The following is an 11,751-nucleotide window of genomic DNA, read 5'->3' on the forward strand; positions in this document are numbered from 1 at the left end:
TCCCTTCAAAATAGAGCTCATAAAAGCATTTATGTGAATGTGCTTCTCCCTTGGTTTAGGTTCGGGCTTGGAAAAATGTGACGTTATTTTAAAAAGGAGTTTTGGATTCCTCAAGCAGCATGAAACATCACCTGCTTCTGACAACCTCTGCCCCAAATGATCGTCAGAAAAATTCTCCTTGAGTGCTCAGAACATCTTGTTTTTCTTTGCTCGCATTTGCTCAGTTGGGTCCACTCACTCACAGCCTGTATTTCCCGAGGAAAAACTATGATCACTTTTCAACCCGCTTCAAGCATTTCGACAAGAACAGATGTTAGTATGCACCTCAAGCTCACAGAATTTTCTTTGCCCGTTTAGTTTTAATATTTACATGTAATGTTTTAGTCAGATATGTTAAAATACAAAAAAATGAAATTGTTAAGAAACGTCAATTGATCTGTAGTCCCCAAAACATTGGTCTTCAGACTCAGGAATGTGTATCTTGTCCCACATAGTGAGGTGGGAGGTCTTTAAAAGGGCTGTCCATCAGCTGAAACAGTCTCAGTTTGAACTCACACTGTAGAGGGGGAACACATCAAGCAATGCTTTGAAGAGCAGCGCCACATGACGAAGTGTCAAATTTACTTAATAACAGATTCCTTTCGGTGGAGTGGAGGTGAATTTTTGAAAAGGATCTCTTTGCTTCAATGTGTCTGACAGAGGAGTCTGGTGTTTTCCATTGTCAAACACGTACCAGATGACCATCCTTGTGTCCACGCTGATTCAGAGCAAAGCTAAGGTAGGTGAGAACATTTCTCTAATCAGAATTTTTTCAAAAACACCGCACTCACTACACTCACTACACTGAGCGCAATGCTTGCGTTAGTCTCTATATGAAGTTATCTGCTTGATCATGCGTTTGCTGACCTACATAGAGATATCTTGGACACCATGGAGAAAATGAATCATGTGATAGATGACATTTACATCATGTGCTCCTGCATTTGCCAAGTACCAGTCCCATTAATAGTTTTATTTAATATCATTAATTTAATCATTAAGTATTTATGCTGGTTACTATTATTAGTATGGCATGTTAGTCTTTAACGTACCATCCCACTTTACTGTAAAAGTAACTCTGTTATTATTATTCAGCATGTTGCTTTAAATCTACATCAAAGCATCAAACTTAAAACTTTGATGGCACGGAACTTATTTTTCCTCCTGGTCCTGGCAATAATTCTTTCCTGCCATGTGCACTGATTTAGTGCTTTGTAGTCCAGAAAACCAAGTAAGAGTTAAACTCAACAGCTCAAAATTGTATTAGGAACAGAAAACCAAATATAAAAAGATTATTTCTTGTCTCTGCGGCTTTCAAAGAATTGTCTTTTGTGTGTGAATGTGTGCGTGAATGGGTGGATGACTGGATATGTAAAGCGCTTTGGGGTCCTTAGGGACTAGAAAAGCGCTATATAAATACAGGCCATTTACCATTTACCATTTACCTTAATTCATCTCAGAAGTTGACTGGAGACAAATAAATCTTGTTTTATTGTTTCATTCACTTCCCTCTATCTTGACTATTTATTGCAAAAGCTGCATCAAACTTTAGGAGCCAAGTGAGTCAAAGAGGTACCTATGAAATGCCTTTCTGTGTAATCATTTAGCTTTTAGTGTGAAGAACATGTGCTTATCACCATGTTTTAATCCTTAGTGGAAGCATTAATTCCATCTGGAGCCCATTTGACTGTTACTGTTGCCAAAAGGTGCTTGGTAGCAGACATACATCAGCTACAGTTGGATCCTGTGCACATTGTTCTCCCTGCTTAGGCTTCCATGGTAGAGGGCAGTATTTGACCAAAAATTGAGGTTATCCACCCCCACGCCACAGTCCTCCACACTTACTTAAACATCAGTCACTAGTAGTGTTGCAGCAAGGAATCACTATGCATTCCTCTCAAACTCAATCTGAAACCTGATATTTTATCTGAGCTGAGATCCAGATGACGGCGTAGAGCAGTTAAACACAAACACTGTGTTTTCTGGAAAGAAAGTATTGCTGTTACGTTTCGAATGTAGATATTTTGGATGGAAAGAATTACTACTGTTAAATTTTTATAGCTCAATTAGGTGGAAATTCAACTTAGGTTTGCTTTGAACTTATTCTTTTCTTGGAAATAATTTTAGATTAGCACAACTTGGGAGGGGTCACTGAATTGGACTGCTACAGGGTGAGGAGTACATGCATGTTGAAATGTTAAGGAAAGGCTGCCCAGAATGTTGTTGTGGTTTAGTTGTTTTTTTCGAGTGTATTATTCAGTTTAGGTTTTTTTTTCACACTGTCTACAAGGACTGTCTGCTTGAGTGGGTTTTTTTAGTCTACAGATAGTACTTCTAATGGGTTTTTGTAGTTCTCATGAATACACTATGTGGTTGTGTTAGTTGCAGGTAAAGTGTCTGTGTATGATAATGTTCCTGAGCTTCCCTCTGACTATGGCTGAGGTCCCTGGCCCATGCAGACACTCCATCACTAGGGAACACCTGCTGACAGTTAGGCAACTGGTAGGTGTTGAAACAACATTAAAGCAATCACCCTGCACGGCCCAGGCTGAGATGTTGCAATTGTTGTTTCCGCAGATGGATAACCAGTTAAGAAGTGGGTGTTCAATAAACTACACATTCATAGAACGGAGGAGTTTGGTGGGTAATATAACCTTATGCAACTGTTTTTCCCCAAACACCTTTGATTTAGGTTTTCCATTAACTGGTTTGTGCTTTTCGTGTTTATTACCTTGTGTTCTGATTTCCAACAGAGCAAATGTTGCTTTGTAAAAGCTGCATTACCCTGGATACTGGAGCTCCTTACGACCCACTTCAAATACATTCGGGGTTCAGTAAATGATGGCTATGTTCAGTCCCTGAGGGCGCTCATCCTCAACATCTATTCTCAGAAATGTGTGCCTTGGATTAATGAAGAGATTGAGGTCAGCGTGAGTTTCCGAATGCTGAACTTGCAGCCTGTTTCTTTTATAATGTCATATGAAGATGACAAATCATATGAATAGTGTGAGCACATGAATCTGCAGTACCTTAAAGACATATGAAATACTTGTTTCTTCGAATCTGCTTCAGGATAAACCAGAGAGTTTTGAAGTGCTCTACAGAGGGTCTCCTTCGGATGCATTACAGAAGGTCTTAGAAGTCTTAATGGTTTACTGGGAGCTGGTAACGACGAGCGATGCACCGGTTGACTGGAGGTGCCAGCATGAATACACAGAAACCTTTGGCTCTACCACAGAGTTATACACAGAGTTATACACAGAGTCAATCACACAACACTTTACAGGTGAGAATCTCAATTTTTTGGGTAGTTTGTGATGAAACACTCAGATGTCTGCGGCAACTGCAGAGATCACAAATCGTGTGTCCTTTCCTACAGACAGTTATGACAGAGATTCTGTGCAGGGCTCTCAGAGAGAACCAGTCAGTGACCTGTACAAGCTGGGTTTCATCATCGCATCTATCTGTGGAGGACTGCTGTTCATTCTTACTCTCTACTGCCTCATCACACACAAGGTATCCGAGCTTCTGTTTTTGTTTTAATTTACAAGATCGCATGTGCCCTTGTCAAGTTAGCCAGGCATTCAAGTCATATTGCAAATGAGTAGACTTTGGCAGTCAGCTCTGTTCTCCGGGGCACTCCTTTTTTGCAGAAGCACCGGCCCTCTCTCACTAATAAATACCGTGTAGGCTGGCACCTACTTTGCAGCAGCACATGCACAAAAATACACAAATGCAAGCATTGCATTTATGGATTTGAGGGTATTTAGTGCAGTCAGCTATAGCTTGAGAAGCTGAATGATTTAGAGTACACTGATTTTTAGCTGGCTGAGGCTTACAATCTATAGTGACTTTATTCACAGACTCTAAGTCATGACTTTAACATAATGCTGGTTTTAACCTTCACTCATTCCTTCAAAATGCAACAAATGCATTTTGGAAAAGGCTGAATAGCTTATTAAAAACTCTCACACACACACAAAGTTTAATAAGAAATCCTATAAAGCAAAGCAATGAAATGGCATGCTAAGAACACTGAAAACAATAATATGCTAATAAGACCTCTAACAGAACAGCGTTTAAGTCAAAAGAGATAAAATACTTTACAGTGAAGGTTTATTGTCTCTCAAGTTACAAAAGCACAAAAGTGTGAAATACATAGGCTTTTCCCCCCCTAAGACTCGACATATTTTTCTGCATTTGGCCCAGAACTATAAATGTTTGGCCACCCATGCTCTATAGCTTTCTTGCAGTCGACATGCGTTTTGTTTTTACATTGATTCTGTGTGGAAATCAAACATGGTCACAAAGCACTCTGCTTCTTACAGGCAGCAGCTGTCAAGAATGTATACTCAAGGGAAAACCGTGAATGGTTTAGCTCTTGAGGAGAGTCTAAAACTGGAATGATAGTTGACAAAGATGTTTTTGCTTAGCGTCATGTGTCATGTTAGACAGACTCAATTTTATTAATCCTTGCAGAGAATTTTACAGTCACATTAGACCTCCACAGTGATAGGATAAAGGCAAACAAATGGTATTAATTTAAGTAGCTCTTTCAAGTCCATATGTAATTCTTATCAGTATTTTGATTTGACAATTATTACTAAGAAGCTGATTCAGAATCAGATTGATTAATCCAACTTCAGATTTGATGTTTGATGTCCGATATCAAATCCAACATCAGACAGACACTGAGGTTTTTAGGCAGTGACACTCACCAGTAATTGCTAAACAAATAAGGAATGTGTACCAGAAATTACACTGAATGCTGCAGCTAATGCATTTAAAAGGAAAAAAAAAAAGACAAATAGATGAAAAGAGACCAGACAGCATGAGAAAGTGGAACTGACTTCTGACTTCTCTTCCAGGAATTAATGATTTTGCATGGTTGTTTAGCTAATTACATGTGGTGACATGAGTACATGCAGCAGACTATTAGGGATCTTGCATGGCTGGCGGTGAGTGCAGAAACATTGACATTGACAACTGGTAACCTCAGTGAAGTGCTGTATGTGTTGGACAGTTGTGGAACGCTATTTTTAACCAACTAACCGCATTTTGGAGCTTGGACCTTGTTCAGCTTTTTTTTTTTCTTTTTTGAACCTCTTTGATACATGGATGCAAAGTTATTTCACCTTGAATTGTAGATTAGTGAATATAAATCACCATGCCTCATTTTAAAGGTGCTTACACTGTTTGTAGTGTAGGCTGTTTAATTACAGTATGCAGCTTTTCTATAATGTTTTACTGGGGAAAAAACTGTCAAGGCAAATAAAGTGAAAATAAAGTCAGATGTTCAAGGATTTTATAGGCTGTCATAGCTTGCTGAGCCACATGGCTTAAACTATAGCTTTGTTGTAAACAGTAATATAAGCATGCTCTGTCCACTTTTTAGAAAGTATGGTAGTTCTGATGTAAAGCTTTGCTTGATTCAAACCTCCAACTGCATAAATAAAGATCCAAACAGGAGACAAACATACAGCTGTTTTTAGCAACCAAAGCTAAACAAAATGTCTCTCAAAAACAGTCTTCCTCAAGTTGATCAAAATCCAATGAAAATATGTTTGACTTCAAAAGATCATTTTGGCTACAATTCTGGTAAATATGATTTGTGACCTACCTTGGGCCACCACTCACCACTTGAGAACTAAGATCTACTGTAGCTTTGCTTTGTCTACAGGGATGAGATAGACAGTAACATAAACATTACATTCCCAAAGCCTTAAACCTAATAAATCGCTGTAAAAAGACTATAAGTTACTCAGCTGAGGAGCATGGAGGCTGCAGTGGCGTTTTTTAATTTATAGCAGTAAGATTGGATTTGAAAATGTAATAGTGGAAGTTTGGAAGGTGGAAAAGATATTGTATCACACATAGAAGCTTTGTGTAGCACTTGTATACTCAAATTTTTCTGCACAGTATCGTTCAACTTTATCAATTTAATGTAAAATACGTGAAAATACAGCTGTTGTATCTTTATGTGTATACAATCCTGTCCTGCATTATTGTTTGGGAGTCTCCTGTAGCCAATTTGCATAGAAAGTTTTTTGTAATAACATTTGCTGATAAATAGCCATTTTTGCATAAGCCACTTCAATAATATAACCTGGAAGTATACATCTGTTTTCCAGCAATGTGGTGCTAGTAACCTAACAAGGATTTGTTTTACACACTTTTAGAAGCTAATGATAAAAGTATAGAGGGTGTCTCTCTCCAAGTGTTTGTGCTGTTTGCACTGGAGTGGAGACTGACAGGTTACAGCTCTGTCTTCCATTATACTTTTGGGAACCTCAAGTAAGACTGCATTCGGAGAACAATGTGCTCTCTTAGGATAATAGGGTACAAGAAGTTGTTAAGATGTGATGGCGCATGATCAAAGATTTAAATAGCATTTCTGGATTTTAAAAAGGGGTGGCAAGAGGGTTCCTGATTTGAACCCTTAGTCAGCTGTGGCCTTTGTGGCTTTTCCATGTTCTCTTTGTACCTTTGTGTGGGCTTCATCAATAGTTTGGTTTCCACCCACATTGCAATAACTGGTATCTAATAAAGATAAGTTAATATTAGGGAAAAATATCAGCTAGTTTTAAGTAAGAATTTTGGATTAGCTGAAGGCTTGTGAGAGAACTTTGAGGACATTTGATTGATGATTAGAACAACCCAGCCTATAGGTAAAATGTGATGTTTTCAGCTCTATTACTTAGTTTTCTCTAACACAGGATTTTCTTAATTTTTATATGATATAAATGAAAGAAGTGATTTATTTAATGGGTCTGTTTAGACACATTTTTAATCTGGTCTGGCTTTTCTGATTAACCTAACTGGGTAACAATTAGGCAGCAATTGATATGAATGCAGTGTTTTCTAATAGTGTTGCCTAACCCACATAGCGGAAATTGCAATGGCCCAGATCTGGGCCATTCATGTGCTTGAATGACGGCCCTTTGGTGGCCCAGATCTGGTTTGCCAGAGGTGGCCCACACATGGGCCAGCGCAAGGCCAGTTACAGACACACTGCTGGTCCTGTACTGGCCCAGAACAGTTTCAGCTCTGGTCCCAGATGTCAGCCTAATGTGTACCTTAATCAAGCCATGTAACAACAACATGTGCCAGAACATAATAGTGCAAAAGTAAGAAGCCGGAACTCTGTTGAGACAGTGAATGGATTGATTCTTATATAGCGTATTTGTACTTGCTCTATACAAGATGCCACATTCACCCAATCAAACACTTTCTGTAAAGCGAGTGTTTCCTAACTACATTCATACACATTCACATTTTCGACATGCAGACTGGCGAAACCAGGGATCAAACCGCTAACCTTCCGATTAGTAGGGTTACGTCCTGAGCTACAGCCACCTAGTGGTAAGCATGAGTAAACCCTCACTAGGTTTTGGATAAAGTGTACACTCACAAACCTGTCAAAACTGCATTTGAAACGTTGGCTATCATAGCAGTATAGTATTGCAACATTTGGGATTTGGGTCTTCTAACTAAAATAATAAAATAGGAACATAAATAGTGCCATCATTGCCAGACCTGGGCCACATCTGGTTGACATACACCCTGCCATGAGTCACCAGTCAGTCAGACGTGCCAGGTCTATGACCCTGGGCCACATAAACCAAACCACAATCGGGCCAGATGTGGCATGCCATCACATAAACAGTGCCATCTAACCCAGGCCTGGCCCATAAGTGGATGACATAGCACTTAACATGCCAGAAGTCAGCCAGCAGTGCCGCCTTGACACCCGAACCGGGGCAGACATATCTGCTATGTGGGAAGAATCCTGTAGAACTTCACGACTCTCCATTTGTATATACAAACTGTAATCTATCAGACAAATATGATCGCAACCAACACAGCACATTCAGTATCTTCTAGTATTTGTAGGAAAAAGTTTGTTCAACCATATTAAATGATGCACTGAAGTTAGGAAAGAGCCCAGACTTTTCCATTGTCTCAGCCCATCAGAATATCATTAGTAACCTTCGCTAGCATTTTTCCTGTGTTTTATAGACACATATCTTTGGGTTTGCATAAGGAAGAATGTATTTGTATAGTGCTTTACTAGTCCCTAAGGACACCAAAGCACTTTATACAACCAGTCATCCACCCATTCACACACTGGTGATGGCAAGCTACGTTGTAGCCCCAGCCACCCAGGGGCGCAACGAGGCTGCTGGACACTTCCGCCATCGGGCCCTCTTACCACCAACGGGTGAAGTGTCTTGCTGAAGAACACAACGACCGAGACTGTCCAAGCCGGGGCTTGAACCGGCAACCTTCCGATTACAATGCGAACTCCCAACTCTTGAGCCACGATCGCATTTTATTCAGTGTAAAATGCAGTGCCGCCTGTTGCGGTAACCACATATGAAAAAGGGAGCAGCCAATAGTAGCTTCTTAATCAATGGTGTTGGGTCTAAGGGGACTGAAGTAAATATTTAGGTTATCTCACAGATATATACAGCAATTCATGAAAACATTATTTCTCAAAGTTTAAGGAGGTTTATGCCAAATTATGCCAGCAACACCACAAAAAATGGGCACAATCAGTCACACTAAAAGCAAAGAAGTTCAGTTGTAGACACAAAAAAGTTAGATGAATTCAGTAAAGGAAAGTTCAAAGACAGGTGCTTCAGTGCTTCCTTACTTGCCTTTTTTGCATAGGAGCTTCTGGGCTTTCCTTTACAAAATGAAAGAGCAGAAAAGCTGCCACAATTCAAAGCATTTGGGGCACTAAATGACACCTATCCCAGATGTCATTTGGTTGAGTTAAACCTTGGATCAACCAGTCCAGGACAGAAAAACAGATACAGCCAAGAATCACCTATTAACTGAGCAAGTCTTTGAACTGTGGGAAAAAGCTGGAGTACCCAATAAGGCACAGAGAGAGAATGCACACAGTAGTGTCAACCACTGCACCATGGTGCCACATATAATACCAAGTTTCAGAAAGGGAAGCATGAAATGTGGTATTTAACCATTAGGGAGCAAAATAACATTTTGGCTGTTTTCTTTTTGCTTTGAACAAATATTTGTTGTCTGTTGAAAAGTGGGAGGCTGAACTTCTAATGTTCTTCTAATTACCAAATTTGACTGTCACAGTGGATCACGATGAAATATCTAAAAATATTCCCAGGACAGTCATCTTGGAATGTGCTCCACAACTGGAACAGAACTTCTGGCCATACTTAGAAGGATGCCAAAAAGGAAGTGAGAGCTAATCTTCGCAACTGTTTTGCATACTGACAGGAACCTTGGTGTGTTTCATTACTTGGGGTTGTTAATCAAAAACGTATCTTTTTCTGTTAGTCTTTATTCTCCTCCTTCTAACAAGACCACTTCAAGCAGTGGAACTGATTTTATCTCTTATGACTTGACATTGTAGTTCCCAGAAAAAGCTCTGAACCCTTTGGAATTAGGAGAATTTCTGTGTTGACTACACACAAAAATGTGGTCTGATATTAGTTCATCTTAAAGGTAAACTAATAATGAACAAAGAGTTGTACTTTTCATGTCTTTATTGAACATAATGAGCAATCAAGCACAGTGAAGACTGAAAATACTCTGCTACAAACTGTTGAGCTTCAGTAACTTATATAAACTTCTTTTCTCCATTACATGGTGCTCAAAGTGGTTTAAAAGACTTAAGACAACAGTGAATACATGTTGTTCTATTTCTCCTAAAAAAAGCTGTTTAAATGTTCCCACATGGAATTGTTTCCTCAATGGACGCAATGCCCCAAGGGAGCAAAGCAGCCCAAAACTACAACGGTGCCTCCACCATGTCTAACATCTGGGAGACATGGTGGAGGCTTTGTTGTGTGCTGTAGTGCCTTTTAAAATAAAAATAAAAAATAGCACTGTGTAAGTCCTATATTTGCTCACATAAGACATTTTTTCTCTTATTGTGAATTGATGAACATCAAGCTTTTCAGACACACTTCTGTAGCCTTACTAAGTGCATCTTCACAATATTTCTTCTAAAGTTCTGTGAAAGTTTCTACAATTGCGGCATGATTCACAATGCAATCCTTCTTGAAAAAAGTAGTGAACCATGAACAAGACTTTGCATGCCTCAAACAACCCACGCATCTCATCTTCTTGAAGAAGTTTTTGAATAAGTCACATTTTACAAGCTGGCAATGTGAGTGATTATGCAGTGTTTTCAATAAAGACAGGTCCAACTGTTTGTATTATGTGTTCAGATATGTTGATGTGTAAAAAATGTGCTTTTTTTTCCCCAATACAGAAAACTTACAACCCTTATGGATCAAGATTACAAACAAACGCAAGGTGAGAATATACGGATTAATTAAGCAAAAAGACTGACGTTGCGTTTTTTTACTGAAATGACGCTAAAGCATGCTTCTGTGGTCTTATTAAAGCACAGACCTGCAGGACATAGAAATTGAGGGACAGTAATGTGAGTATCCTACTGGCCTATAAAGCATTGCTAACAGTTAAGCATCTGGAGCTGTTTAAATGCGTTAAACAAATGCATTGTGTGCAGCAGTATAACTGCACATATGTCTTTATGTTTTTATGTATTTTCAGTATTGTTTTCTCTCTCCAGGTAGTCACTGCAGCAGCAGACAGAGCACTTGTGAACCTGAGTTTTTGTGTCAGTATGTGTGTAATGTATCATGCACACCTTTTGGATAAGAAGCTTTGCTTGATCTGAGACCAAAGATGGAACTTATTGTTAATAATGTGGTATGTATATTATGTTTATGCATTTTCTATTGCAGATAACTTTTTAAGTTCACAAAAAAAGTGTTTTTTAAAGCACTTATGTATGTTGAATTATGTGTTTCTATTTGCTACAAGTTAACATCATGTTTTTAATGTTATTTGCCAAACATTTCCAAGAATTATTTATTATCGTCACTTTATTCAATCACTGTATTGGTAATAAAAGTTAACCATCGATAACCAGCTGAAACTTTATTTAGCTAACCAGCTGTCCAGTTCATAACTGAACACAGTACATTCACATCTAAAGAGCGGGTCATGTTCTCATTAAAGGATTTATAGCCACTTCATAGTGTCCACTGTTGTACATTTTGTGTTGGAATTTTTTTTCTCTTGCAAAAACTTGCAAAGTTTATCAATCTAAAAAGTCTTTACATAGTTGCTCTTTTGTTAAGAGAATTCGATTTTTTATGTGATTGTTTTTTTTAAGTATTTCAAAACTGTACAAACAGTTTCAATATGACTTCTGTACAATAATGTGTTGTTGGTTACGAGAATAGTTAGGAAATTATTACAATAGATGCATATCACTGCTGCAGCTTCAAAGGAAATGTGTTTTATTACATATGGAGGTGACAGATTTTAGTGGGAATAATAACACAATTTATTCATACGCACGCTTTACAATCATTACTGCATGGTAATGACAAATAACTGGTTATAATACTGAGAAAACAGAAAGGCTTTGTGCACGTGGGTTTCTCTAATGCTGTCAGTTGCTTGTATTCACTTGTATTTACTCCATGATGGTCAGGCCAAATGTTTTATTTGTGTTAATAAATACTTTAATGGTTTTCAGAAGAACTGGACAATTCCCCAAAAAGTGAAACATTTGCATGTGGCTTTGAGAGGACCAAATCAGTAAATCATGTCGAAGGATGTGCATATGCATGTGAGCTGGCCTCTGTTTTGTTTTCAATGAATTTTTGAAGAAAACAGAGACGGAAAACA

At 38.6% G+C, this 11,751-nt stretch overlaps 1 protein-coding gene across 2 annotated transcripts; it reads left to right on the forward strand.

The window, feature by feature from the left end:
• Positions 1-557: 557 nt before the first annotated feature.
• csf1b (colony stimulating factor 1b (macrophage)) lies at positions 558-10,738 on the forward strand. 2 transcript variants are annotated; one of them, XM_085344546.1, is made up of 9 exons: positions 558-778; positions 2,422-2,541; positions 2,617-2,679; positions 2,793-2,963; positions 3,112-3,325; positions 3,419-3,555; positions 10,298-10,341; positions 10,434-10,471; positions 10,622-10,738. In XM_085344546.1, the coding sequence occupies exons 1-8, from the start codon at positions 737-739 to the stop codon at positions 10,468-10,470; spliced, it is 828 nt and encodes a 275-aa protein (XP_085200672.1). In that variant the 5' UTR covers positions 558-736; the 3' UTR covers position 10,471; positions 10,622-10,738. The 2 variants fall into 2 exon arrangements, with proteins under 2 accessions (XP_085200672.1, XP_085200673.1); XM_085344547.1 differs by having other exon boundaries at positions 10,439-10,471.
• The last annotated feature ends 1,013 nt before the right edge of the window (positions 10,739-11,751 follow it).

Source organism: Diplotaxodon limnothrissa, linkage group LG20 (assembly GCF_057381915.1).
Source record: "Diplotaxodon limnothrissa isolate DT_005_m linkage group LG20, D_limnothrissa_male_GT1.1, whole genome shotgun sequence".
NCBI lineage: Eukaryota > Metazoa > Chordata > Actinopteri > Cichliformes > Cichlidae > Diplotaxodon > Diplotaxodon limnothrissa.

What these genes read in the sequence shown, in the direction of transcription:
- csf1b (XM_085344546.1), top strand. Translation starts at nt 737, where the DNA reads ATGACCATCCTTGTGTCCACGCTGATTCAGAGCAAAGCTAAG. An exon ending in ACTGCCTCATCACACACAAG is followed by an intron (nt 3,556 to 10,297) that starts GTATCCGAGCTT and finishes TCCCCAATACAG; the next exon opens with AAAACTTACAACCCTTATGG. An exon ending in AGATTACAAACAAACGCAAG is followed by an intron (nt 10,342 to 10,433) that starts GTGAGAATATAC and finishes GTCTTATTAAAG; the next exon opens with CACAGACCTGCAGGACATAG.